At 36.2% G+C, this 27,626-nt stretch overlaps 1 protein-coding gene across 2 annotated transcripts; it reads left to right on the top strand.

Annotated features, from left to right (window-relative positions):
- Nucleotides 1–256: 256 nt before the first annotated feature.
- Nucleotides 257–27,626, top strand: LOC134211012 (basic salivary proline-rich protein 1). Of its 2 annotated transcripts, XM_062687532.1 has the most exons (7): nucleotides 257–543; nucleotides 603–816; nucleotides 883–982; nucleotides 1,121–1,226; nucleotides 1,586–1,642; nucleotides 26,551–27,077; nucleotides 27,379–27,626. In XM_062687532.1, exons 1-7 carry the CDS (start codon nucleotides 408–410, stop codon nucleotides 27,490–27,492), a joined length of 1,254 nt encoding a protein of 417 aa, XP_062543516.1. In that variant the 5' UTR covers nucleotides 257–407; the 3' UTR covers nucleotides 27,493–27,626. The 2 variants fall into 2 exon arrangements, with proteins under 2 accessions (XP_062543516.1, XP_062543517.1); XM_062687533.1 differs by lacking the exon at nucleotides 1,586–1,642 and having other exon boundaries at nucleotides 259–543.

Consider the following 27,626-nt stretch of genomic DNA (forward strand, 5'->3'; position numbering starts at 1 on the left):
AACAAAGAAGCAACCGAAGCGTTTTCTTGGGGGCAGAGACAATGTTCTGTACGTTGCATTATAGGCTGCTATGCTCTTGTTTTCAGTGTACAATGCAAATTCTATCGAAAAATCAGGTAAAAGTTACGTGAATTTCAGGTGGAAAAAATCTACGTACTTTTTCATGTGGAAACAACGTGTAGATTTTTTTGGGTGTGCGTCATAGTCATTTTATTCAATTAACCGTTTCAGTGACGGGATAGACGGTCAGCACCAACTATACGTCATAAACTTGCAGTTTGGCGATCGTTCGCAAAATGATTGGAAAAAGTTTGCTTGACTGAAACGCTTCCGTAAATAATATCGAATTTTCAGTCAGTTTTCACTTTTGATTTGCCAGCTAATAAGTATCAATCCACAAGTGAACAATGAGTGCAAAAAAGTATCTCAAAACGGTGCCTCCACAACCTCCAGCGCAGCCTGTAGCAAAGACGGAAAAAGAGGAGCAACTATGGAACGCACTCAAACGACACATCATGAGGGAACGGGAACGCAAGAAACAAGGTGTGTATGATTTTTTGTAAATACGCATAAAAACTATAAAGATTGACTTGATTTTTTAGAGCTGGAAGCGGAAGTTGAAGAGGAACGACTCCGTAAGGAGCGAGAAGCTCGCGAAAAACAAGATGTAATGACTTTGGGGGAAACCAAGGAGCAGATCCAAATGCTTGAGAAACAACTGCAGGAACTGCGCAACGAAAAGCAGCAGCTGTTTCTCCAGTTGAAGAAAGTTCTGAATGAGGATGACAACCGGAAAAGGCAAATGAAGGAGTCAGTGTAAGATTGAATGAATTTTTCATTTACATCTGCAATGGTACAATATACAGTTCTTTTTAATTGCAGGGAAATGTTTGCAGTGCATAATATTCCACAACAGCAAATCTATCTGCCACAGCGGACGACTACGGCAATGCCCCCACATCAACAGCATTTGATACACAAGGTTTGTTTTCACTATTGATCTATTATTATGATGCATAATGAAGAACCCTGCGACTAATCGTTTTTCAGAAATTTTGAAAATTGGCTTTGATCTGCGCAGAGAATATTATTTGCACATATTGAAAGATTACTTTTTCAGGCCACACCACCGGTGAATGTAACGAAACGGACGCACAGCCCGTCACCGCAAGGTTACTATAAACCGACGAACGTTACTCCAGCGTACCCTCCGCCTCAGCCCCAAAGTATGTATACCTTCTGCTATATTCCTTTCAGATTATCTTTAATGCTGCCGAGTAAAACCAATATACGAATGAAGATTTCACTCTTATGATTGTAGAATACTTTTGCAAACAGCATTTTTCTTCCATATATTGAAGTTAAGCATTTGTTTCGGCTCAGGTTTACTATTATCACTTATTTTGTCTAAATTTTTGCAATCCTCTCTACTTTTACTTCTAGTGTATTCTTAATTTGAGTACTTTGTGTTTCGTTATATATTTACTTCTGCAAATCGTTTTCCTTCTTTTCTCGAATCTACCCAAAATCATAAACTGTTACCTATTAAACAAAAACTTAAACCAATTTGACACAAATAAAACAGAGCTCGAGGAGGGCAGACGAGGCCCGGGTGAAGTGGCCCGTGCCGTTCTGTGGAACAGTGAGTTAACTTTTTTACTATCTTTTTTGCCCTTTATTCTACATCTCTTTTTCTCTGTCCTTTACTTTCGCCCTATCCTCTAATAACAACTTCCAGTACTTACTTTTTGAACCGTATTAGTGTCTACTGTGTTTTGACGGATTTTTCTTCTACGTGGCAAAACTCTTTCATAGCTAATATCGATATAACTCATTTTTACTTTACACTGTTTGTCTATGTTAGTTAGTTTCTTTTCTATCATCTACTGGCTAGTTTTTAAGTGTTTTAATGTGTATTAGATATTAGATTTCTCCTGAAAACATTAAGTTACTCTTTTCCTACTACATGCACAGTTGAATGAATAGTACTTTCGTTGTGCTTATTTTTTTAAATCCTGCACTCTTTTCCTTATCTTTTGAGTTTCCCACATGCACAAATAACACTATGTGTTGCAAATTTATTTCTTAGCATGCACCTAAAGAAAACAATACCACAGAAAACCATCGAAACTAATGACGATGGCAAAGTGATGATGGTGTATTTTCAAGGCAAAGAAATTAAGTTATTACAAAATATGACCTTATAAATTATCTACATCGCAATGGAAAGCACTTGTTTTTCCTTTTGGTCTACAATTTTAAAAATGTTCTATAGATCAACTGATTTGTTTCCTAACAGACCTGGACATACCTAGTTTTGAAGAAAAAAACAATTCTCTGCATCCGATTTTAATCAAAAGACACAATCAAACTTATTTGAAAACAAAAAAACTCAACGGTGCATCCCAATCGGGTTGTACGCAAGGGTGACGTAGGATTAAGTAACTGTATGTAATGGATTTGTATAGTCGGCGTCAGGCATTGTTGGGGATCCACCTGGTGCAAGAACGTTGTCTTTGAGATTCATTCTGCCCAATTAGGCATAAGGACGTTAGGCATAAAATAGCCCAAATAACTGCCCATGACATAAAGGAGGCAGAATTATGCCTAACGTCGTGGACCTGCATTTGGGAACTATAGTGTGCTAACGAAGAGTGAACGACTGAACATCGTTTGCAGTCACCAGTAACCTCTTTGGTATAAAATACTGATCCTGAAAAGATCCAATTTATTTTCAGTGATCCGCCTTTTTAATCACTAATAGCGACCAAACGATAATGTGAATCTCACGAGAAAATTGCACTTGGTGATGCCGCCACCAACGACGAAGATTTGTTGCAAAATGGCTACGAATGCCACCGTGGCGATTTTTTTTTTCGCAGCAATCACTACCGATGACCGTGATACGCGAGGAGAAGTGGATGAACGCTGTCATCAGAGGAAAAGTTGAATCACTGAAATTTAACACGGCAAGGTATAGCCAATGGAATTGAAAATAATTTTAAAAATTACAAACAGAGATTTTTTTGAAAATGATTTATTAGGCGGGATTAGAAATTCAATTAAGATTAAAAGTAGTACCATCTCCGGAATCATTTAAAAAAAAAACTTCATTGTCATTAACAATCAAATTAATATATGTATAATGTGGATAATAAAAATTCTAACCTCATGCTATACATTATTTATAAATAAATTTTATTTTGAAATTTTGAAAATTATTTTGAAAGCTGCATTCCATACCTCGCTGTGAAATTTTTTTCATGATTCTACTTTTTCTTTTGATGACAGAATTCATTCATCTCTTAGCGTATTGGGGCCATCATGGTCCAATGCACCAAGTTCATCATTGACGTTTGAGACGGGCGCTATTTACTTAGAATGAATACTTTTTCATTCATCGAGTTCATGCAAGTGTTCATTTTTAGTAAACAGCGCCCGTCTCAAACGTCATTGTCATTCATTCAGTGCATTGGACCATTACATTAATTTTCTGTCACCATGTGGTTCTATTTGTACTTAAAGAAAAGTTCCTCTCATATGAACTCTCTCTTTCTCTCTACACGCTTAAAGTAAATTACACATCGCATGAATAACTTTCACACATGACGACGATGACACGAGAGAATAGCAATCTGTGTGAAAATTATGTGTAAGACATGCACAGTCGCTGTGTAATGTGTTTTATTCTTTTAATATGTGTAAGAAACTTTGCTTCGAACTGTCAAGTCCATTTTGATCGCCATGATGGCGGTTGTGTCCGGCACGCATCGCAACGAAAATGACTTTTCCTGTGGATTTTCGTCATGTTTCGATATGATACAACTAAAATGTGCAACTATAAACATCGCACTTTAGTTTGGTCATATCGAAGCAAATGGGGACTCCTCTGAAACAGTATAAACGTGTTGGGATAATTTTCAATTTACATGAAAAAATATAATTGAGGTTAGGTCCGTTTTCCGACCGCTCTCTCACTGTGTGAAATGAACGCATCGGAAATTGTTAATCGTCAATTACACTAAAATGAGTAACGTGGCAGTTACACATAATATGTGTTGTTCCAGGTTAGGCCCGTTTTGTGTGAACGAAACACAAAATTGTGTGAATGACTTTAAGCGTGTAAGTACTGGTTGTGAGAGGGTCGAAATAAGTTGATTAATTAAAGTTTATATTAATGAAAGATGACTTAGAATAAATTGCTCCAAAGAAACACTCATCATCGGTGGCAGTAGCACTACAGTGAAATTTGTTGCATGTTTTTTGTGTTTGTAAACACAAATTGTTAAAATAAACTCTCGCGCTTAGTTTCATAGGGGCGTAACTGTCTAGATCGATTTCTCTTCGTCGATGTTTTCTTTTTATTATTGTATCGAATTGCGCTAGTTTGTTGATGATTTAATGGTTTGGTGTGATAAAGGATGAATGTATCTTGTACCAGAATTAATAATCACGGTTGTAGCTTTCGAAACAATTGAGTTATTAACAAAATATAAAATCGATTAAGAGAAATCGATCAATACAGTTACGCCCCTATGAAACTAAGTGCGAGAACTGATTCTTTCCAATACCACTTTTTAAACTGGAGCGTTTTTCAGCGCCATGTAAAGATTCGCTTCTATAATGAAGGACATCCTTTCGGGAGCGATACCAAAGTCGAAGTGATTTATTTACTCGTGTCAAAAGTCTACTATAACCACGGCATACAAAAAACAAGGCAGGCTCATCACGTATGTAAACATTCAGTTTGAATGTAAACATGTGACGTCACTGCTATCTTCGCACAAGCTGGACCGAGACGATGCTCTATGGTCGCAGCATGCTTACTTTTGTACTCCAACATGTGGCGATAAAATATGCGTCACATTCGAAGTGTCATTTTTCTAACGAGCCTACCTTGTTTTCTGTATACCGTGTACTATAACGTTCTACATATATTACAGCCTACTACATCTCTCCTTTACGTTAAAAATATTTTGATGACAGTTTACCAATTTAACAGAATTAACCCTTAACATTATTTCATACAATTGCATTTATAAATAACGTAATCTTCCAATTACTTCCTCCGATTCTTACGACTGTAACGATTCTCTGGAGTACACGTTTGTTTCTGATCCGATTCTTCATGTCCGTTAGTCAAATTTCAACACAACATGTGGTTGTTAATGGAATATACGTTTGATGAAATGTTTAGCAAATTCATAAAATCCGACATCAATTTTAGAATTCTTGGCGTTCTGTTTATGATCCACATACTTTTTTCTTTTATCTTATTTTGAAAAACCCGATTCTCTTACTGAATCGTTAAGTGCTGGGTTAGCTATATCTGAAAGTTTTTCTTTCAAATTCATCTGAAAAAAAAAAATGTTATAGTTTTATGTTGTTCAATAACGTTCCACTAGTTTATTTTGAGAAGGTGGGTTAGGTACTTAATGCTTGGTGGGAATTATCCAGGGGACTGAAGAGATGGCTAATACGCCTACCCACCATTCATTCAATATGGCGTACGATGTTTTTGTTTTAATTTCGTTTAATTCATGATAACAAAATTCCGGAAGTACCGACGAGCTATTTTTCGACATAAAGAAGCCATACAAACACAAAAGGCTCGATGTACATCAACTAATTGCAAGTTTTTGCCAGGAGAAGTTAATTGCCGATAATTAGCACTAACTGCGTATGAACCAATCACCCAAAATGAGCGCTGAATTCGGGTACACTACCCAGAAACTGGGTACCAAAAACATAAGTACCAAAAACGATGTTGGGTAGAGTGCCATTGTACCGCGGATGACAGGCGTTTCACCCTCCTGGAATTATCAGCTAGAAGAGTTAGTAGCAGAAAAATCCTCAATTTCGGAGGAGTGTTCATTGTCTTACAGTAAATCTTCTGGATATTTAAATATTTAGCGTAACCAATGCCGTTCTTTCTTCTCAATAAACAACGCTATAGCTGTTGACTCAATTCCAATTTTATATTAAACAAATATTTCTCTCGCAGTATTTGTCATAACTTTTGTGCAAAGCGCTCTTTCCAGCTTACGCAATGATTTTACAATTTAGATTTAGATTTTCTAACTGGATGATACTGCATTCAAGGCCACTGGAGTTGTAGCAGTTGCCACAAATTATTCTAAGCTTGGAACATAGAACGACATGATTTCATTGTTGGCTAAGGAAACTTCAATTTGTCGAGAGCTTTCTAATCAATGTTTTCTAATTTGAAATTTGCAAAACAAGTTCGGTATGTGTTATCAACAAGGAATATGATTAGACCTAAAACAATTTTGTACTTCTTTAGTTGTTTTTCTTTTACGAATTTTAGCAATAGCATCCAGTTTTTCATATATTGCTTTTACCACCTTATGTGTAAGATAAGTGGTAATCAAGAAACTCCAATTATTAAACACAATAGTTTCATTCAAAACTTCAATGCATTTCAACAAGTGATTTATGACAAGTTTGGTTGTAATCTAATTTCTACTTATTTTATAAGCGCTAGTAATATTGATAGAAGTATTATATAATAAGCACATTAGAAAACTCCAATCTTGAATTTCCTTATCAGGTGCTTGCATTAAAATGAAATCCGTGATTTTTTTTTATGAAAAGCCAATGTGGTTGCAATACAATTTAGAAATAATTTCGTAATAATAATTCTACGAATGTTGTAATATAGCAACAATACTCCAGAAGAAAAAAATCGTTGAAATGCGTGTTCAATATCATATTTAAAAAAACCTCAACTACGTTCAATAATGTCAAGATCTGTTTGATAATGTCAATGTCCTTCAGGAGATCGTCAGTTGCATTCTAGCAAAAATTCCGCTTGAGGCCCTTTCAAAACATTTTAACAACAGTCACTACACCTGACGGTATAACTGCAATATTTCCATTATCAGGCGACAGGTGGTGTTGCTGCGTGTTTGTATCAATGTAATATTGCATATACACTAGTGACATCTCCTGTTTGATATCGTAAGCTTTCAATGTTCCTTCCACACACACGAGGTGGAGAACAGTCTTGAAGAAATTGAAAGTATACAGCTAGAATTTAGTATGGAGGTACAATGAAATCTCTTTTATTGTTCAGAACTGTAAAACTAGTCGTGGGTACAAAAAATCTAAAAATTATTTGTTGCTTTTTGACCTAGCTTTCATATTGATGCGATGCGTAGTTGATGAGAACGGATGATTTGTCCATACAAGGAAATTCATTTTACTTTAAATGTTGTGGCGCCATCTCGTTCAAACAGCACCTTTGTCTTTGCCTTATAGGAGATCGTCAGTTGCATTCTAGCAAAAATTCCGCTTGAGGCCCTTCCTAAATATTTTAACAACAGCCACTACACCTGATGGTATAATTGCAATATTTCCATTATCAGGCGACAGGTGGTGTTGCTATGTGTTTGTGTCAATGTAATATTGCATATACACTAGTGACATCTGCTGTTCGATATCATAAGCTTTCAATGTTCGTTCCACACACACGAGGTGGAGAACAGTCTTGAAGAAATTGAAAGTATACAGCTAGAATTTAGTATGGAGGTACAATGAAATGTCTTTTATTGTTTAGAACTGAAAAAAGTCGTGGGTACAAAACATCTAAAAATTATTTGTTGCTTTTGACCTAGCTTTCATATTGATGCGATGCGTAGTTAATGAGAACGGATGATTTGTCCATACAAGGAAATTCATTTTACTTTAAATGTTGTGGCGCCATCTCGTTCAAACAGCACCTTTGTCTTTGCCTTATTGTTGTGTAATTTCAACAAGGAAAGTGTTAAGTTTTCCAAAATGGATGTGTGACTGATGGTAGTGATGTAACTATTTTTCTGGGTATTTTAGTGAAGATATGCATTATACATTGTCCATTAAACACGAATTAGTTTTAGACAAAATTTACCTTCGAATTCGGGATCTGAAGAATGCGATTATGCTCTGCCCTGTATACTTCGTCATGTTCTGTAAAGAAAATATAGAACTATAATTCTGATAAACTTCATCATTTTCTTTCTTCGAAATAGGTTAGTAATTTTCTATATAGTGCTAACTCTGAAACCTGCGAGCTTACACCAGTTCGTGCATCAACACTCAATATGAACTCAAATGCTTCGGTGTCGTTGATGAAGTCAAGGCAACGCCGACGTCTGCCAGTACCACACGTTTGCTTCCCGTTCGTAACAGCTATAACGTTGCCTCTGCAACAATGTCTGTCCGATTTTGCCGATTGTTTCACACAAGACTCCTAAGAAGTACCGGTAATTGTCCTTTTCTGAAGGCGTTGTATAAGTTAAGTATTTGAATCAACTCAAACAACCAATATAAACGTAATCCTAATTAAAAATTTTGCTGAGTAGTCATGACAAAGAGCTGTTTTGGAGAAATTTCTGGTTCCGTTTCCGGAACTCGTAGTTTATCTCAGTTATGAAATTAGTGGAACTTATCCACGATAATCCCTGCTTTTTTCAATGTGTACATCGTTCATATGGGACAGATTCATGGACTGGAACCACTCATGGTGTCCCTGCATTTCATGTATTTTATTTAATAGACTGAGGTAACAAATCTCCTATATTTTATTAAAAATGGACTGGAGCCACTCGTAGTGCCCCTTCATTTTCCAAGCATTAACAAATAGACTGAGATACTGAACCATTTCATTTAGATCTAAATTAGACGCTAAATTAGACCATTTTCAACCCCCACTCACCCCCTCGTAACGTGTTTTTTTATGGAAGGGTTCTAAAATGTGTATGGGCCGTAACGCTTGGACAGACACCCTCCCACCCCCTAAAGCGTAATGTAATTTGTGAATGGGCCCAGAGACCCGCAATGATTTTGTACGCTGTTCCATGGGAAAAAGCGATGCTCCGAATTTCATACGACGAGTTAGTACCGTTAGTACGGTTAGTACAATTTTATTCAATTTCATTACATTGTAACTGTACAGATATGGACTCTGACCTCAAAAGTAAGATCTCGTCATCATTGAAGGCCGTATTCAATTGAAACCTTATCGGTCAATGCACAACAATGCATTTATCGTATCTAATACGTGTTCTGAATCTGGAAATGGTTATTCTTACTAGATTTGTGCGTCGATTAAAATTTTATCGGCAGAGACATCGATAAATCATTTTCAGGCGGGGGCGTGGCGGCGTCACGCCACTGGTGATCGGCGTGAGCTTTTAGAAGCATTAAACAATCTCTGGAAGTTCCTTCTGGGGTTTAGGGTTATTTGGCCGAATGCCTTTCGGTCAAATAGTTGAAATTTGGTTCCTTTTTAAGTAAAGCGAGAAATGAGATATAGTTGACTCTCTACATCTCGATGTTCTATATCTCGATATCTCTCCCTATGTCGATGGTTTCCTCAGTTCCTTTCAATCTACATATATTTGGGCACTCAACATCTCGATAACCTTCATATCTCGATAACTCTCTATATCAATATGTTCTGATCATATTTTGTTAAGGATTCACTCTCCCTATGTCGTTATTTTCAAATTTTTAGGCTACTAGGCCATTTTTGATTTCTCCCTTTCTCCCGATATGATCCCTTCAATATCGAAATGAGAGAAGAAAAATATGAAACGAGATGTTCGACGTAAATACAATGTGTGCAATAACAAATTAGGAATGAGAAATGAGAAGTGAATAAGGAGTGGTGTGATAATTGAGTAGGGAGAAGTAGGAGGGGGTAATGCGAAAAACAGAATCAATAGATTATAATTGGGAAATGGGAAGCGAGAGGTGTGATATAGAACAAGAATAAGAAGAAGGAAAGAGACAGAACGAAGAAAGAAGAAGGGGGAGGAAATACCAAGAAGGAAGAAGCAAGAAAAAGAAGCAAGAAGGGAAAAAGAGGAAAGAGGGGAGAAGAAAAAAGGGAGAAGGAGTTTTTAATTCGCGCTTCTCATATTTCACTTTTCATTTCTTACTTCTCACTTCTCATCTTTCTCATTTCACTTTTTATTTTTAACCTCTTAATTCTCACTCCTCGCTTCTCACTTGTCGTTTGTCACTTGACAATTCTTACTTCTTATTTATCACTTCTCATTTTCCAACAAACAATTTTAGTTGTTTTTTAGCCGATGAAGACTATTTTTGGTCAAATAACCTCTAATGTTAGTTTTTTAGTTAGTTCTCACTGCTCACTTCTCATTACTCACTTTTTGCTGCTCGCATTCTAAGGTTTTTCAACTATTCGGACAAACGGCATTCGGCATGAACAGATTTTCGGAAAAAAACCCTGATTAATCCACCTAGTGGTGATGGTGCCTTTCTTGTGCAAATGAAAAATTGTATTTTATTCATAACTTCCGAGCCAATGGTCCGATCAGGCCAATTTTCAATAGGAAACAAAAAGACGGAATTCTGCGTCGAATGTAAATCGGTTAAGGATAAGTGCTAAAAAAATGAGTAACAAATTTTTTAATTGATTTTTTTGTAAAAAATAATATTTTAGCCATAACTTCCAAGTCCATATTCCGATCTGTCTAGGCTGACCATACGTACCGAATTTAACGGGACAATCCCGTTTATTAGACCTTATTGTGCTGTACCGTCGTAATCCTAACAATCATCAATTTGTCCCGTTTTTCATTGATTTTTCCGAAGAGCTCCAAAATATTATTCAAAATCAAATACATAGAAAGTGTACGACTGGCTCATCTTTCAACAAAGTAAGTAGACGAAACCCATCAAAAAAGTGTGAGATGTAATGTTATTGGTGGTGTTTTTAAAAGAATTCTTTTTTTTTATTCGTATATTTATTTGGAAGGCACTCTGTGTTCTTAACCGCTACTGTGCCGTGATCTACTGTGGTACTCTGCAGTCCACACAGAATCTATTTTTAGATGTCCATAATTCGTTATTGTTGTCGTTGCCAGTCCATATCATCGTGACTCCATTGTGTTCATTTGTCCATGTGGTGAATCCAGTGATCGTTGCTTTGTTCGGTTGCCATTAAACGAAGCACGTTGGAGGGATGCCTGCAGGGTCTGCAAAGCAGCCATGTTTCTGATGCCAGCATCAAAATCATCGACTAATTTAATACTAAAGCGTAATCATAGTCATCGAAAACCTGCCATTGAAAATATGTTTTAAAAATCATGATATTTTGGTTAAGTAGTGCGCTTGGTGTTGATTGAATAATGAAAATTTATTGAAGGTATCAATCTTCTTGATGAAATACACCTCGCATTCATAGTTTCGATAAAGTTCTTGAAAATGCTGAAAAAAATTACGTCTATTTGAAAAAATCAATTCAGAATAGTGTTTTGTTTACAAAATAGAATTGCCAATGGGAAACCCAACACAATGGGAAACACAAAGATGTTGGCTATTGCCAACGTAGTGGGTAGGATTGGGTGTGCCAGATACCTGGATGCCTCCGAGAAGAACAGATTTGTCAGTTGTCATTAGGCCACCGTATGGACTGCGCTTCTGACCGACTGGCAATGGCAAGGGTTTGGTGGAGGGGCTGGGAATCGAACCCATGACCATTCGAAAAATAATTCTATCTGTGCATCTGTATATTCCTTTGATCGACTTTTTTTTAAAGGTTTTTAACTGTTTAACAAGGCAACAGGTGCTTCTCCGGGAGATTTTTTCGTACAGTTTCATTTCAATGATTTTTTTCCTTATTCCGGAGGCATTAAAATTTGACCAATTTCGTACGGAATTAAGAACTTGGTAGGCAAGTCAATAAAATGATGCGCAAGGACAGTCATTCTAATTTTCAGATTAAGCTCATTTTCGATTATTCTTAGTAGGTAACTCATTTTTTTTCAAATCTGATATAAAAGTGTTTTTCAATCTTTTGATTCTTTTCGAAACATTAAAAATCATTCAGTCTTTCTAAATAAGTCTGAATTTTTCGAAATCATCCACTGTTAAAAAAAACTACGGCATGAAAAAGTAATTTCAAACCGATAATTTGGTCGGATTAAAGGCTACATTTAAGATCCTCACGTACTTTATGACTAGGGTACACAACAGAAGCTTCTCTGCAAATTTCGCTACCATATGTGTGGATGTTCTTTTCTTGTAGAGATTCTTGTTAAGGGTGTCGACTACCTGGAAAAACCTGGAAAGTCAGGGAAAGTCAGGGAATTTCATTTTGGACCTGGAATGTCAGGGAAAGTCAGGGAAATTTGATTGAGGTCAGGGAAAAAATCACAAAAATCAATATTGCATATTTATTGCCCTTTTAATGTTCCTCATGGTAATCGAGTTTGTTTCTATTAATCACTAAACAATAACAGAGGTTCCAAAGCCATGTGGTAATGTAACTGTTGAGACCTGATCCAAATAGTTTTTTTAAGCCCCCTTTAATATTTTAGACTAAATAAACCTTATTAGTAGCGTTTGAGTCATGTTCCCATCAAACAAAAAAAGTTCTGAAAGTTCGTTCAAATACTTTGATGATGAATATCAATCGCAAGAGTCATTCCTTATAAAATAATTTGATGTACCTATGATATAGCAAAAATTTTATTTAATACTCTAACTCTACTAACTCTAATGAAAAATCTAATGTAGTACATTTCCTTTTGATAAAATGTGACGCCCAAAAAATTATCTAGTGAAAGCAGTCGAAACTGAATCAAATGGCTGAAATAGGCAATAGTTCAGAACAGTTCAACAAACAATCATCAAACATGTTCAACCTACAATCAACAATTAGATATTTGAAAGCTCGAAAACGAAAACCCCGAATAGTTTCTTTTTTGACCTGTGACGGCACTCTACAGCATCAGCCTCATCTCCAAGCATGATTCTGAAGGTAATATTTTAAAAACATTACGTGAACTTCCATTTGATGATGGGCTTATAAAGTCATTGGTCGATCCTCACGTCCTTAGGTGGTCAAATTAATGGTCATGTAGAGAAAATGAATGGCGATGGGTCCAACTAAACCACATTAAACGTTACTCGATACTCCATAATTATGCTCGGACGCAAGAGGAGGATGATGTTGTTGTCAATGGTAATGTTTCAGTTTTACATTCGCTGCTTTTGATTTTTATAAAACAATTTTATCAAGAAGTATTCTGGTTGATCTTTGAGAATTTTGTCCAAAAATTACTTCAGAATTCTCACTGAAACATAAAAAAATCCCAAAGGATTTAAAAAAGCTGTCTGGATAAGTTTTTATCCTGGAGCTCCTCGATGGATGTTCAGTAGATTTTTTGAAAAGCTCCGCTCCAAAAACTTGGTATGGTATTTAATCAAATTTGAATAGAATGTCTTCGTGAAGGGATTCATATAAAAAATATGCAAAGGAATCTTCTAACATATTTCCACGAGTTCTTCAAAAAACTCTATTAGATGTTCCTTATTAAGTTTCATTGCTTGTTGCAACTCTCTATAAATAAAACAATGCTGGAACTCCAAGACCGTTTTTGAAAAACAACTAAAAATCGATAAAATAAATAGAGTAGGTGTAACTCCCTTTAGCATTTGAGACTAGTTATGCCCCTTTTTTGGATATTTTTGGATATTTTTGAATATTTTTGGATATTTTTCCATGGGACCATTGCTTTATTTAAACCGCAGGCTACAATCGACAAAAATTTAACGACCTGACTGTGTTCAAACCAAGTTATTTAAAGTATTGCAGTGGTTAGAATTTTTTGCTAGGGTTACTATAAGTGCTGCAAAGATTTATATGAGCTTGTAGGGATTGCATTCATGATTATCTGGAGGATTGCAAGCAGTCCTTAACTATTTTTAGAAGTCCATAAACTCCACAGAGAGTGAATAAGAATAGGTACTTACTTCGCAAGTATACTTGAAAGCCATGGAGGTTTCTCGATGTTCCGTAAGATTTTTTAACGGCATTAGAAGGATTTCTAAAAGCTTCCACAATGGTTTGGAAAGAGTTCAAAAGTCGTGTCAAAAGATACAAGATTTCACACAAATTTCCAGAAAGATAATGAAAATGATTTGAAGAAGTCCGTCAGTAGTATTGGAGGTCTATTACGACACCAGGGAGTCCGTGAGAATTCCCAATGGTGGATGAAGGCACTAGAAAACATATAACAATTTAGCCAATTTAGGAAAGATGTGAACAATGAAAAATTTTCAGGAGTTCTGCGCAATAACTTGAATCTTTATGAACGACCAGAATTGCCTACGATATTCTCCAAATCCTCAATGTTCTGTTTCTAGAGGTGATTAGGCTTCCAGTAGCTCAGGAACTCATAATGGACTTCAAGGGTTTATACATGCAGATATTTTCATGCGCTTCTAGGAATATTTTTCATACCTGGAATTTTTCGAGGAATGGTCTGGAAAGTCAGGGAAAGTCAGGGAATTTTATTCTCAAATTTGAGTCGACACCCTGTGTTATTCTTAGCCGCAGATTTTTTCCCACTTATATTCATGACAAAAGGATTTGGCACAGGAAATCAATAATTCCACCCTACTGCTCTTTTCGCATTTGTCTTTTGATATTTTACTTAACATTATTTTTTATTAGCCATCTAAAAGGAGAAAGTGGGGAAAGATCGCCATACAGGGCAAGATAGCCAACGTTGTTTCGGTTAACATTTTATTGAAATTACTATTACCGGGGAGGGTTAATAATAAGTGCAAGAGAGACTGAGAAACGTGTTTCGATAACGTAACTTATTTTTGAAATATAGACTTAACGAGTTGTGATTCAAGTTTTCTTATAATTTAGGCAAATTTATAACTCGTTCTAAAAAATTCAGCACATTTTAAAACATATTTTTTGCCTTTTTTGTGCTATTCTGGTACAACATCGAAAGGCTATCATTTAACTTCAAAATCGAACTTTTTATATAAGTATAGGAGACCCATGATGTTATATATCCATCGACTCAGCGTGTCGAACTGAACACATGTCTGTCAGTCCGTGTGTATGTGTGTATGCGAAAACCGAAAAAAAACATTAGCCAATTTTTTTTTTTTCTTTATTAATGAGGTTTTAGGCCCTTGACCGGTTCACCTCATGATTAGCCAAATTAAAATACTCTACTAGATCCCCTACCAGATCATTCAAGCCACATTGCCTCGGAAAATAAGTTGTTTTGTTAAATTAGAGAAACATCAGAATGCGGATCAACTAACCATATGCTCGAGTAACTGATGTTTTGCTTAAGTTTTAATGATATGCTCCTGCAATAACGGTGATAACGATGCTTCCATGTTTTTGGACGAACTTACCATAATTTCATACAGCAGGAAGCCTGTAACATGTTGAACAGCATACAATTAGAGGGGAGCCCAAGCTTTTTTTCTGGCCTAAAGCTTTGCGTCTTAGCACATAACAAAGCTTGATAAAACTAGTGAACTTGTTTCCGTTTTACTGTCATAAGCTGAGCACAGATCAAAGAAAATGCATTAGGATTATTGCAACATTCACGCAGCATTTTTAACGCGAATCAAACAAAAAGTCCACGCACGAGTAGATTGTTCACGTATTCCGGTTTCTCGAACAATTATTGACAGTTTGTCGTCCCAGAGGAAGTCCAACATCATATTTACATTCAACAGAACTTACTTCAATGAAAACATATTATTTTTTTGCTTGGACAAACTATTATATTGATTTCTTGTTACTTTCCTCTCAAAACCGTTAACAGAAAATAACCAGGCTTGTATACAAGTCCTCGAAGGCGGCTTGCATAAAACATATTTTCAAATAACTTTCACTTACTAAAATTGTAGATAAATCACTCTTATTATGTTTAACTTGCTCAAAACTCACCACATTTCGAAAGATTAAATGTGTGTGGTCCATTTTGGATATTGATTGACTAGTAATTCTTTTTGAAGAGTTAACGATGGCCGTTCCAAAATGCTCAAAATCAATGATTTTACGACATTTATTGAGGTATACTTCAAAATCTCGACGTGTTAGAGCAAATCTGAAGTAAGATTCGGATTCAGTAAAACAAAATCTACTAGGGACACATTATTTGGTGTTAGGAACAAAATCTTGTTGAGCTGTATAATCAAAGCAATCGAAACAAATTGGCAGCCCACATACCCACAGCCCACAACCCCGCACTTAATCAACAATCTACTTATACCAACCATTTGAACAAAATGGGAGGAACAAACACCAAAAAGGAGATCACAGCACATCTTGCCCACGACAACCAGCTGTTGACGGTTATCCAGACACAGGATGTGCACACGAAGGAGCATCGTCAACTTCAAAATCTGCTCATGATAACGATCGGTTTACAAATCATCATCGTGTTGATCCTGGTAACAAAAATAACCAAAACGTTGAGGAAGCGCTGGATGGAGAGAAGAATTAAAACCGCAAGATCCCTCGGCAGCATAAACAATGTTTAATTTAAATAAAACTTCTTTTATGTGTGCAATGAAATGAAACATCTTTCTATAAGAAGTGGCCAGTGTAAAGAGCCACATTTAATAAACTTGATGACGACTTAAAAAACTGAAAGATAATTGCACTAACCTAGGATTTATTTTCCAACTCGAGTTGGTTGCTTTATGCGTAGCATTTTCGATAATGCCAATGCCAATTTGAACGACATGTTCCGTATACGAGTAGCAAACTGCTTTGAATGGAATACGCTACATACCTGAACGAATAGACATGGCAAATTGGTAGTCTTTAAACCCAATGATTTGATCAGTGGCGCTGGGAGTGGGTGGGACAAGTAGGACATGTCCTACGCATGAAAATACCTGCGTAGAACAGTCTAAGCATTGTCCTACCCATCAGGTATCAGGTATCAGAACGTCGGCTCAGGAGGCACGTTCCCCTCAATTTGGGAGATTTGTGCCATCGCCTTCACTGGCCTTTCTCATCATTTACCTGACGGAAAAGGAAGTGAAAAGGGGAAAGGAAGAGGAAATGAAGTTGGAAAGGAGAATGGGACCATTTATAGGAAACCAATTATGTAGACTCACACGCATTCAGCTAGGGACTAAAGAGAGGTGTCACAAAACATAGAGGACATAACAATGGACGAACGTCAAAGACGAAACACAGAGTGCACTGTGAAAAACGCATAATGCGAATCCATATAGGTGACAATCACAAAGTACATTGTGAAAATCGCATAATGCGAATCCATATAGGTGGCAATTTGTTGAAATCTTAGTAAAACACATATTCATAACCCCATTCTTATTGAACCTCACGTTGAGATTGAACAAGAGTAGCCGAACCCGAACGTCAAGAACGAAACACAAAAGTACACTGTGAAAACGTATAATGCAGATCCATATAGGTAACATACACAAAGTACATTGTAAAAAACGCATAATGCGAATCCATATAGGTGACAATTTGTTGAAAACTAAGTAATACACATATCCATAACCCCACTCTTATTTAACTTCCTTCACGTTGAGAGATTGAACAAGAGTAGTCAAAGCCGAACGTCAAGGACGAGACACAGAGTACACTGGTACACTGTGAAAAACGCATAATGCGAATCCATATAGGTAACATACATAAAGTACATTGTGAAAAACGCATAATGCGAATCCATATAGGTGACAATTTGTTAAAACCAAGTAAAATACATATTCATAACCCCCACTCTTAGGTTTAACCTCGAGTTGAGATTGAACAAGAGTAGCTGAAGAGCCGAAACGTCAAGGACGAGACACAGAGTACACTGGGAAAAAACTGCGTTTAATGCGAATCCATAAAGCGAAACATACACAAAGTACATTGTAAAAAAACACGCATAATGCGAAGATCCATATAGGTGACAATTTGTTGGAAAAAACCAAGTAAAAAACATTTTCATAACCCCACCCTTATTCACACCCTGCAAGTTGAGATTAAACAAGAGTAGCTGAAGCTAAAAACATCAAAGACGAAACACAGATTACACTTTAAAAAACGCATAATACGAATCCATATAGGTGACAAACACAAAAAGTACATTGTAAAAAATGCATAATGCGAATCCATATAGGAATTGGAAGCAAGTTTGTTGAGAAAACTAAGTAAAACACATATTCATAACCCACACACCTCACGTTGAGATTTCGAACAAGAGTAGCCAAAGCCGAACGTCAAAGACGGTATTGACACAGAGTACACTGTGAAAAACGCATAATGCGGAATCCATATAGGTGACAATTTGTTGAAAACTAAGTAAAACACAGTTCATAACCCCACTCTTGTTTTGCACTCACGTTGAGATTGAATAAGAGCAGCTGCAGCCAAAAGCCGCTTTTAAAAACGCAGCATAATGCGAATCCATATAGGTAACATACACAAAGCACATTGTAAAAACGCATAATGCGAATCCATATAGGTGACAATTTGTTGAAAACTAATAAAAACACATATTCATAACCCCATCTCTTATTGAACCTCACGATGAGGTTGAATAAGAGTAGCCGATTATCTCGGAGAAGTAAAAAGTCAACTACGCCATAGCTCCGGGGCCAGCAGCGAGGGCTAAAATACTGTGAAGAGGGCCCTGGTACTTCACAGGCTCCGTTTGCGGTAAGGTTCTTTTACTAGACCCCCTTTAACCATCTTCATTCGTAGGCACGGTAAGCATGGAAGCCGCATCACACCGAGAATTAGGGGTCACCTGTATGGTGGACTTTTACCACTGGAACAGGTAATCCGTAATGTTATTCTTAGCCAGATAACTTAGCCGCTTGACACCACACGGCTATCTAGGGCTGTTCGTGGAGAGATGTTGACATTGACTTCACGTCAACTCTCAACGTGGCTGAACAGCCTGTTGACGGTTATCCAGACACAGGATGTGCACACGAAGGAGCATCGCCAACTTCAAAATCTGCTCTGCGATAACGATCGGTTGCCAAATCATCATCGTGTTGATCCTGGTAACAAAATAACCAAAACGTTGAGGAAGCGCTGGATGTAGAAGAATTAAAAACCGCAAGATCCTCGGCAGCATAAAACAATGTTTAATTTAAATAAAACTTCTTTATGTGTGTGCAATGAAATGAAACATCTTTTATAAGAAGCGGCCGTGGGTAAAGAGCCACATTTACTAAACTTCTGATGACATCTTAAAAAACTGAAAGAGATAATTGCACTAACCTAGATTTATTTTCCAACTCGACAGTTGGCTGTTTTTATGCGTAGCATTTTCGAGGTAATGCTAATGCCAATTTGAACGGACATGTTCCGTATACGAGTAGCAAACTGTTTTTGAATGGAATAAGCGCTAAGCATACATGAACGAATAGATATGGCAACATTGGTAGTTTTAAACCCAATGATTCGATCAGTGGCGTTGGGAGTGGTGGTGGCCAGTAGGAGATGTTCCACGCATGACAGTGTCACCTGCGTAGAACAGTTCTAAGCATTGTCTCCACCCATGATTATGGCATATGCGCGGTTTAAGAAAATACCAAATGAACAGATAATGATAGCTTAGGCTTTGTTCTATTATTGGCAGGGTTTTATGATTCATTATGCCTGCACCACTTGGCTTCCAAACATTCTTTTGTATATCAATGAATATTGTGGCCAAATTTCATAGAATTTGGTCGACAAAAACCCCCTGACAATAATAGAACAAAAACCTGCCAAAGCCGCCTTTTCCCCTATTTGATAGTTTATCAGAGGCTAAACTGACAATCGTGGAGGTTTCAGGGATTGCAAAGGAGAATTTTTTTCCGAAAAGCACCTCAGAGTCTGTGAGGAATTCTTTTCTATTCCAAAAAGTTTCAAGCCAGTTTCTGCTCTTCCATAAAAATTAGTTGAATTTTTCCTGAAGTACGTTACATTTTCGCTACTTCCAGGAGGCACAGAAAATTTCTGAAAATTCATAATAGTTAACAGACCGACAGGTGAATTAACCAAAACTTTAATATCTTAACGAGGATATAGCCAAATAGCTTAGCTTAGACTGACTATACTTGTCAATGGTATTTTCTCCGTGACTTATCAGAACGCTACGATCCAAGTGAATAAAGGTTGAGATTTACCAGCTATTTTGGATATACACGTTTCAGAGCGCTCAAATATAGATCAACTAACTGACCCGGCGAACTTAGTCTCGCCAAAAACTAATCATTTTTCTGATACAATTTGTTGCGTACATAATTTATCTAGAAAATAAATTGGTTCTTCAATGGTTTCAGTTTTTCAATAACATGTCTCCTATTAGTTAAGTAAATACACAAACAAAAATTAGCACATATCGATCTTTCCATTATCGGTTGATGATGCCAACTTCGTGTTATATATACAAATGATCAAGATTTGAAATTCTCATACAAAATGTACGATAAACCATTTCATCATTTTTCTTTCCTCAATTTCATCGTAAATAGAAGAAGGAAAGTTGGGCTGTCTATTTTTGAGTAAACCGCGGTCGTACAAAATCCAAAATTGAAAAATTATATAAAAATTATTTCATCGAAAAGATTAAGCATTGATCTTCAATCTTCAAATTTCATCATAACATTTTTCTTCGTAAATAGAAGAAGGGAACGAATATAAATTACCAAAAGTTGTCTATTTTTGAGTGATGCGCGGTCGTATGAATGTCAACTTTGTTTTATATATATAAAATAAATATAAATAAGAAGGAGAGAAATGTTAGTTTGTAGTTTTTATACTATGAAAGACCGAGAATACTCCCAGAAATATAGATCAAGTATTCACTTAAAAAGTTATGCATTCTATGCTACATTATGTGATGTAGTCTCCAGCAGCACCTCCTGTCTATAATGCAGGACGCGGTAGTCACTAGACTGCCGAGTCACATCTCCGAATCCAGTTTTGGCAATGATTGTAGCACATTTGGATGTTTGACAGTAAGTCTTTTGGTGAAATTATTTTAAGGTTTCTAAAAACCTCTAGAGAGCGATCTGCTAAGCAACAGCATCAAAAATTCTAAGAAAATTTTTAATTCATGATTTTCTATTGAGTTAAAAACTTAAACAGTTTTTCAATTTCATCTAAATCGTCATTTTTCGATATCAAATCTTCATATTGAGTCACGACTAACTTTTCAAAAAGGGGGTGTATGGTGGAAAATGGTTCAAAAATATTTAAAAAGCTGCACAGCAAAAAAACGGAATGTTCGATTGTTATGATTTTTCAGCAAAGTTAGACAACTAAATGGTGATTCTTAAGAAAAATGTGCACAGTAAAAAAAAAATTTTTTGCTCTTTAAAAACACTTTCTGTATTTTTGTCACAAAAACTCAAATATCTCAAAAACCCTATCTTTTTTCGAACGTAATTTTTAGGGAAAACGGTCCATTATATTAGCTATCTACCATAAAATTTAAGATGGTATTGCAACTAATAAACAAAAAAGTTATGACATTTCAAACATTTCATACAATTTTCACGATATAGTAAAACAAAAAAATTTCCGTGTATTTTTTTTTTCTTCAAGAATCGCAGTTTGATGCTGATTTTATTGTTAAGGGCCTATCCCAGAGTTAAACAAGTTGTTTGTATGATATTCCATAGCATTATGTATTCATCGATATTATGTATATTATATGTATAAATATTATATGTATAAATAAATAAAATGAATTAATATTATCCTCAAGTATTAAATTAAATGTGCAGCAGTTATTAACAATGCAGTTATAGAAACTCTGTTAGTTTTGGGGTTTAGAATTTTGGTATGGGTTATGATATCATGAAAACAGTTTATTAATACTTATTTTTATTTATTTTAATTCAATTTTTTTTAAAATATCGAATTTCTTTTGAATTCATTATCAGTACAGTTTGAGTATAGTTTTGCTTTTAATTTATTTTCCGAACAATGGAATGAAACAGTGAAATTTTTTAAATTCCTTGGACTGTTTTCGCGTTATTATATTGCTCGCTAAGCTCTGAAGCCTTTATTTCGTACTCTTCAGTAGTAGTAAAACAAAATGATAATTTGGCTAAATCTTTTCTTTTCTACGATTTGCCCAATCAAAAGTTCTTTCGCAGTTTTAATTGGATGCTCACGTTCTTTGGCTAAACTTGCTCTTGTAATATGCGCTTCATTGTTCCTCCAATAGCATCATTAAGGGACCTTTGCCATGTGATGTAGCAAAAAATGCCATTCTGCATCAATTCCGTACATTGATTTAAATTGACATAGGTTCGAAAAATTCTTACGATTTTGTACTGCGACGCTGCTCCATCGTAGATACGAAATATATCTTTTGACTTCCTTTATGCTTATCAACGCGTAAAAAGTTAATCATTTTTCAATGAACAAGTTTACGGATACCGAATCGTGTCTTAAATCTTCGGAAATTATAATAAAACTTAAGTGTTCAATTTGCGTACTTCCATTAAAATAAATAACGAATGGATGAATTGTAGCTTGTTGTATCAGTTCCAGTGATGGGACTGTACTTCATCTTGGTAATACAAAGCTGTAATTTTTAGAAAATCATGTAATGACTAAAAAATTCACCATTTTGTAATGTATTTTTCGTATTTTTAAAAGCTGGATTGTTCTGTTTTAATGAAATCGTGAGGGATTAAACTTTCTAATTTCTGCCAAGCAAAATATGACACAAACTCATCTACAGGTTTTATTAACAGTTTCTATGTTTCACCTATCCGTGGTCACCCATTGCTCAAATGATAACTGGATCAATATATTTTTCTTTCAAACTCAGCGAATAAAGTATTTTCCAATGATGAAGAATCTGGACAATCCGAACAAGATCGTGGAGATAGCAATTTGATGTTGTATTTTCACACAAAAGACTACCAGTTAACATTTTAATATCCTTTGTTAAATTGATTCTTTTCAAACTATGTAAAATAAGATTATTATTCTTTATGGGTTGTGCACACACACATTATGTGTTCCTGAATTGGAAAGAAGCTTATATCGTTTTGGCCGAAGGGTTTGCAAATGAGGAAAAACCTATTTTAATATTATCAGAATTTCCTTTGAAGTGTGTGTACGCTTCTTTCAAAGTCGTCATCATTAATCGTTTTTGGATTGTTTGACGCTCTCCATCTTTTTTTACTGAAACACAATCCTTTTCACCACGCATAGCTCAACCTACTTCACCTTCTTCAAAATATTGAACTACTATTTCTTTTTGTCTCATCTGTTAATGCAGTACTAGACCTAGTATTTTTTGGTTGAAAGACAGTTATTCTTCAATTGTTTTGCCTCTTTTTACTGTATTTTCTGTATTGGTTTTGAACTCATCAATGGCATCCTGAATAGATCAATGAATCCTGGCAGCATCGACACAAAATCAATAATAATTTTTCTTTTCCTACGTGGCTGCATTCGAGAACCTTTCCTTCATATTTATAATTACCTCATCGTAGTCTGTATTTTCCATTAATTATCAGGTCCCACTTGAAGAGGTTTCTTCGTACAGCTTCGTTTATTCTCTACGGTATTTTTCTCCGCAAATGTAGTCCATCTTACTCCATTTAATCGGAGTCACTTTTCTATCCCAGCTTATGCCCTCGTTAAAGCGTTCGATGTTGACCTTTTGGATACACTCATCCTTCCGATTGATTTGTTGAAACAGATTTCGCTGATGGTACGGTGGCAAGGCTCTCAGCACTTAATACTTCTGGTAATTCCTCAGTTGTTGTCGATACATCTGGCAATTCCTCAGTTGTTGCCGTTTTCGAACTTCCTGCGCCTCTTGCCTCAACCGATGACATATGATTGCTCTTTTTGTCAACGTTTAGACGGCAGGACGTGCAAATGCGTAAATTTGTATTCAATGTGGACATTGGAGCATAACCAGTCGCTTTCAGTTTATCTATTCATGGTGCTTTCGGTGAGATTTCGCAACTCTTTTGAACACTTTTTTCCATCAAACGGCCTACAACAGTTGAGAAAGCGGCTACTCATGTTGTTCGTAATATTTCAATAAACAAAATCACTTTTTAAGTTTTTACTGACTAGTTTGGTGTCATTTGTTTGACTGAAGAAAAAATTACTATAAGTATCTTTTTAACAACCTTAGTAGTAGTAATTTTTTTGCTTTTTTCGTGAGCATTGTCATGGTATGTACCTATCATGCATTTGTTGTTGTTAAGATACCCGTTTCCTCCCCGATCAGAAAGCTCTATTCTCTAAGAGGTATATTTTTGCAGGTAAACTATAGACGTACACGTGTATATAAATCTTTGATTTTGCAGCTTTTGTCTTTAAAATAATATTTCTGATATGTTTCTATCAACGTTATTATCAACAGGTTTCAACACTTATTAAAAAGAATTCTTCGCCAGTCACGTGCAATGAAAATTATGACATTATCAATACTTTTTGATCACAACACTGGATCGTGTCTAAGTTTCTTATAGATGCTATGAATAATTAACTGTAATATCATGAAAACAACTTGTTTAAATCACGTCCCTTAACAATAAAAATCTGCATCAAACTGCAATTTTCGGAAATAACTTACACAGAAAAATTTTTTTACTTAAATGTGAAAATTGTGAAATGTTTGAAATGTCATAACTTTTTGTTTATTAGTTTACTAATGTACCAAATTTTATGGTAGATAGCTAAATATAATGGACCGTTTTCCTAAAAAATTACGTTCGAAAAAGATAGGGTTTTGAGATATTTGAGTTTTAGACAAAAATGATATTTTTAAAGGCAAAAAATTTTTTTACTGTGCACATTTTCTTAAGAATCACCCATTTAGTTGTCTAACTTTGCTGAAAAAATCATAACAATCGAACATTCCGGTTTTTGCTGTGCAGCTTTTAAATATTTTTGAACCATTATCACATACACCCTTTTGAAAAGTTAGTCGTGACTCAATATGAAGATTTGATATCGAAAATGACGATTTAGATGAAATTGAAAAACTGTGCAGAGCTTCAAATATTTTCGAAATGGTCGCTCAGGATCGACTGACATGCCCCGTGGAATGCCTCTAGATAGTACCTGAACACTCTGGAAAATTCTTGGACGATCATAAGCCATGAGTAGACCATAGCGATGTTTCTGAGATTTTGCTAAAGGTTCGAATTCCTTAGAAGCTAGTGATAATTGACATTTTTCGTCAAAATTTGCAACTCGTTTCATTGTCTCAATTAGCTTTGACTTATTTAAGGTCAACTTTCCAAAGAACTCATATTTTTAAACCTCTAACAATTTCAAAAATCGGATACAAAGCCGAAAAAGTGTTTTTTTATTTTAAGAATACTTAGAGGCGTCAAAATATGGGTTCTTTGGAGAAGTTGACCCTAAATAAAATAAAATAATCGATTGAGCGAATAAAAATGTTGACGGGAAATGTCAAATTAAAACCATTGTTTGTTATTGAAAATTGGCTCGATCGGACATTGCATTTCGGAACCATTGAAAAATCGCTGTTAAAAATATTGTCAATGCATATTAATTAATGTAAAAACATTCAAAATTTTAGAGAAAATGCGATCTAGATCTCTAAAATGGTTTTTCGACCTTTCTAATGTGATTTTTTAAATACATTTTATGATAGGGAATATCAATAAATTAAGTAACGCTACTTTTTTCTTCTTATTGGCAGAAAATTCCCCTCTAAGGTATTGCCGCCTCACAGCTGCGAGGTTTCTAAGCCAAGTTAGCATTTTAGCATTCGTATGTCATGAGGCGTTTATGCCCAGGGATGTCGAGAAAATATCATAGACTGGACCAGGAATGGAACCGCGCCACCTTCAGCATGGTATTGCTTTGTAGCCGCACATCTAAGGAACGTCACGCTTAGATGGGTTAAAAGGAAATGGCCTAAAGTGTGACGATCCCTACAAACTTTTCAGATGCTTATGTGTGACATAGGGGGAGATGGGTCGAAAAAGATCATGTTTGAATCACGAATCAATGGATTTTTCCTTATCAATAATATCCTGAATTTTCCATAACTTAGTCGTGGTAAATGTGGATCACCCGACCAAAAATAAGTCAAAAAAATCTCTAATCGCAACCGTAGCCTAAAAATTAGGGCTGATGCTAACTAGCGATTTTTTAAGCTGCGTGCACGCCGCGTCCATGCAAGGTACCGAGCATCTAATGTTGTCGTGCACACGTACCGGATATGTAGTGTTTAATACTCATTTCAATACTAAAAGCTGCGAGAAAATTCGAGTTTTTCAAGCAAAGTTATTACTTATCATTTGGCAGACGTGTTATTTGAGGGTTGATGTAATTTATTCGATTGTTAGAATAATGTTTCACAATACTCCTAGCAGAAACGATTAGTAATTCAAGTTGTGTAATGCCACGATTATATCAAAATGCATAAATGAAACTCTGCAGTATGCTGGCAGTAAATCTTCTAAAATTAAGTTATATTAAGCTAGAATTAAAACATGTATGGTTATTAGTTGCATCTGATTGTAAATAATTGATACACATATGTAAGGAGTGCCTTCCCGCTGGTCGGACTGTATCGTGATGTTTGTGATCGACACATATTTCCCTCTACCCATAGTGAACGAGTAACTAACCTAGCCGCAAAAATTTAACAGGACAAAAAGGCTTTTCACCTCATAACGGATATGTCATCTATCTGCTTCGCTTACCTCACCTAAACTCCAGTGCAAATGACTACTCTCGTTTACGTATGTTTTCAGAGTCGCAGTACTGTCCACCGGGAACACTGTTCTATCCGACCAATGCCCCGCAACCACCCAACCAGCCGGACAATCGTCAACCGCAACCGCAAATCATTTATCCACCCTATCAGGGCAATCTGGCGATTCCAATCCGCCAATCGTACCACGTTGATATACCGCCGCAGCAGGGGCCGGCCCTTCCTGCGCCCCAAAAGGCTCCCGAGTTGATCAAGCAGGGTCCAGGGCCTGGTCCGGCACCCGGCAATGTCTATCACATTACCCTTGACCAACAAGGAATGCCTCAACCACCGCAAAATCCAGGACCCCCTCCCCAATTGAAGGCCATCACCATCGAGAAGGTCCCACAGGATCGCGGTGTACCCTATCACATCGAGATGAAGCACGATGAACGGAAGGACATGCGTCAACCGCAGCCGCCGCCTCAACAACCCCAGCCGCCAACCCATCTTCCGGAAGGGATCGTGTACAATTCGGCACTACGCCCTGGAGGCATACCGATGCATGCCATCGCTTCCAACCAGCAAGTAAGCGCTATTGATCTTTCCAAATATTGCTAAATAGACGCCTTCATTGCACTTTTTCATCAGCTCTGTATCATAATTCCTAATATTGAAATCTTTGGAAATTCATTAACTGAAATTGTTTTCATTTCGTTTTGGTTTTGGGATAATGTTCATCATACGCACCACTTTGCTTCCTACAACAAAATATATATCATCAACATTCGTACCATAATATCAAACGAGATTCCGTATTTTGTTCTTTTGTTCTCTTCCACACCTAAAATTCAAATGTGCCGTATTGTTGGTGGCACAAAATATTCAGATGCCGAAAGGAGGCAGTATTACGCAGGGATACCCGCCGGCAAGGCCACAGCAGATCCCTAATCCGCAGCAGCCTCAACCGCCGCAGATACACTATCAGAGACATCGCTATTAGGGCGGCAAGTTTTTCGGTCATGCAATAGTTGGGTTCTAGAATCTGAGAAATTTTACATCATTTTTGTTCTTAATATTTTCATATGAGTATCGTCCATAGAATAATAATAGGTTTTTTTTCGCCTTCAAACTGGA

This window comes from Armigeres subalbatus, chromosome 2, assembly GCF_024139115.2.
Source record: "Armigeres subalbatus isolate Guangzhou_Male chromosome 2, GZ_Asu_2, whole genome shotgun sequence".
Taxonomy (NCBI): domain Eukaryota; kingdom Metazoa; phylum Arthropoda; class Insecta; order Diptera; family Culicidae; genus Armigeres; species Armigeres subalbatus.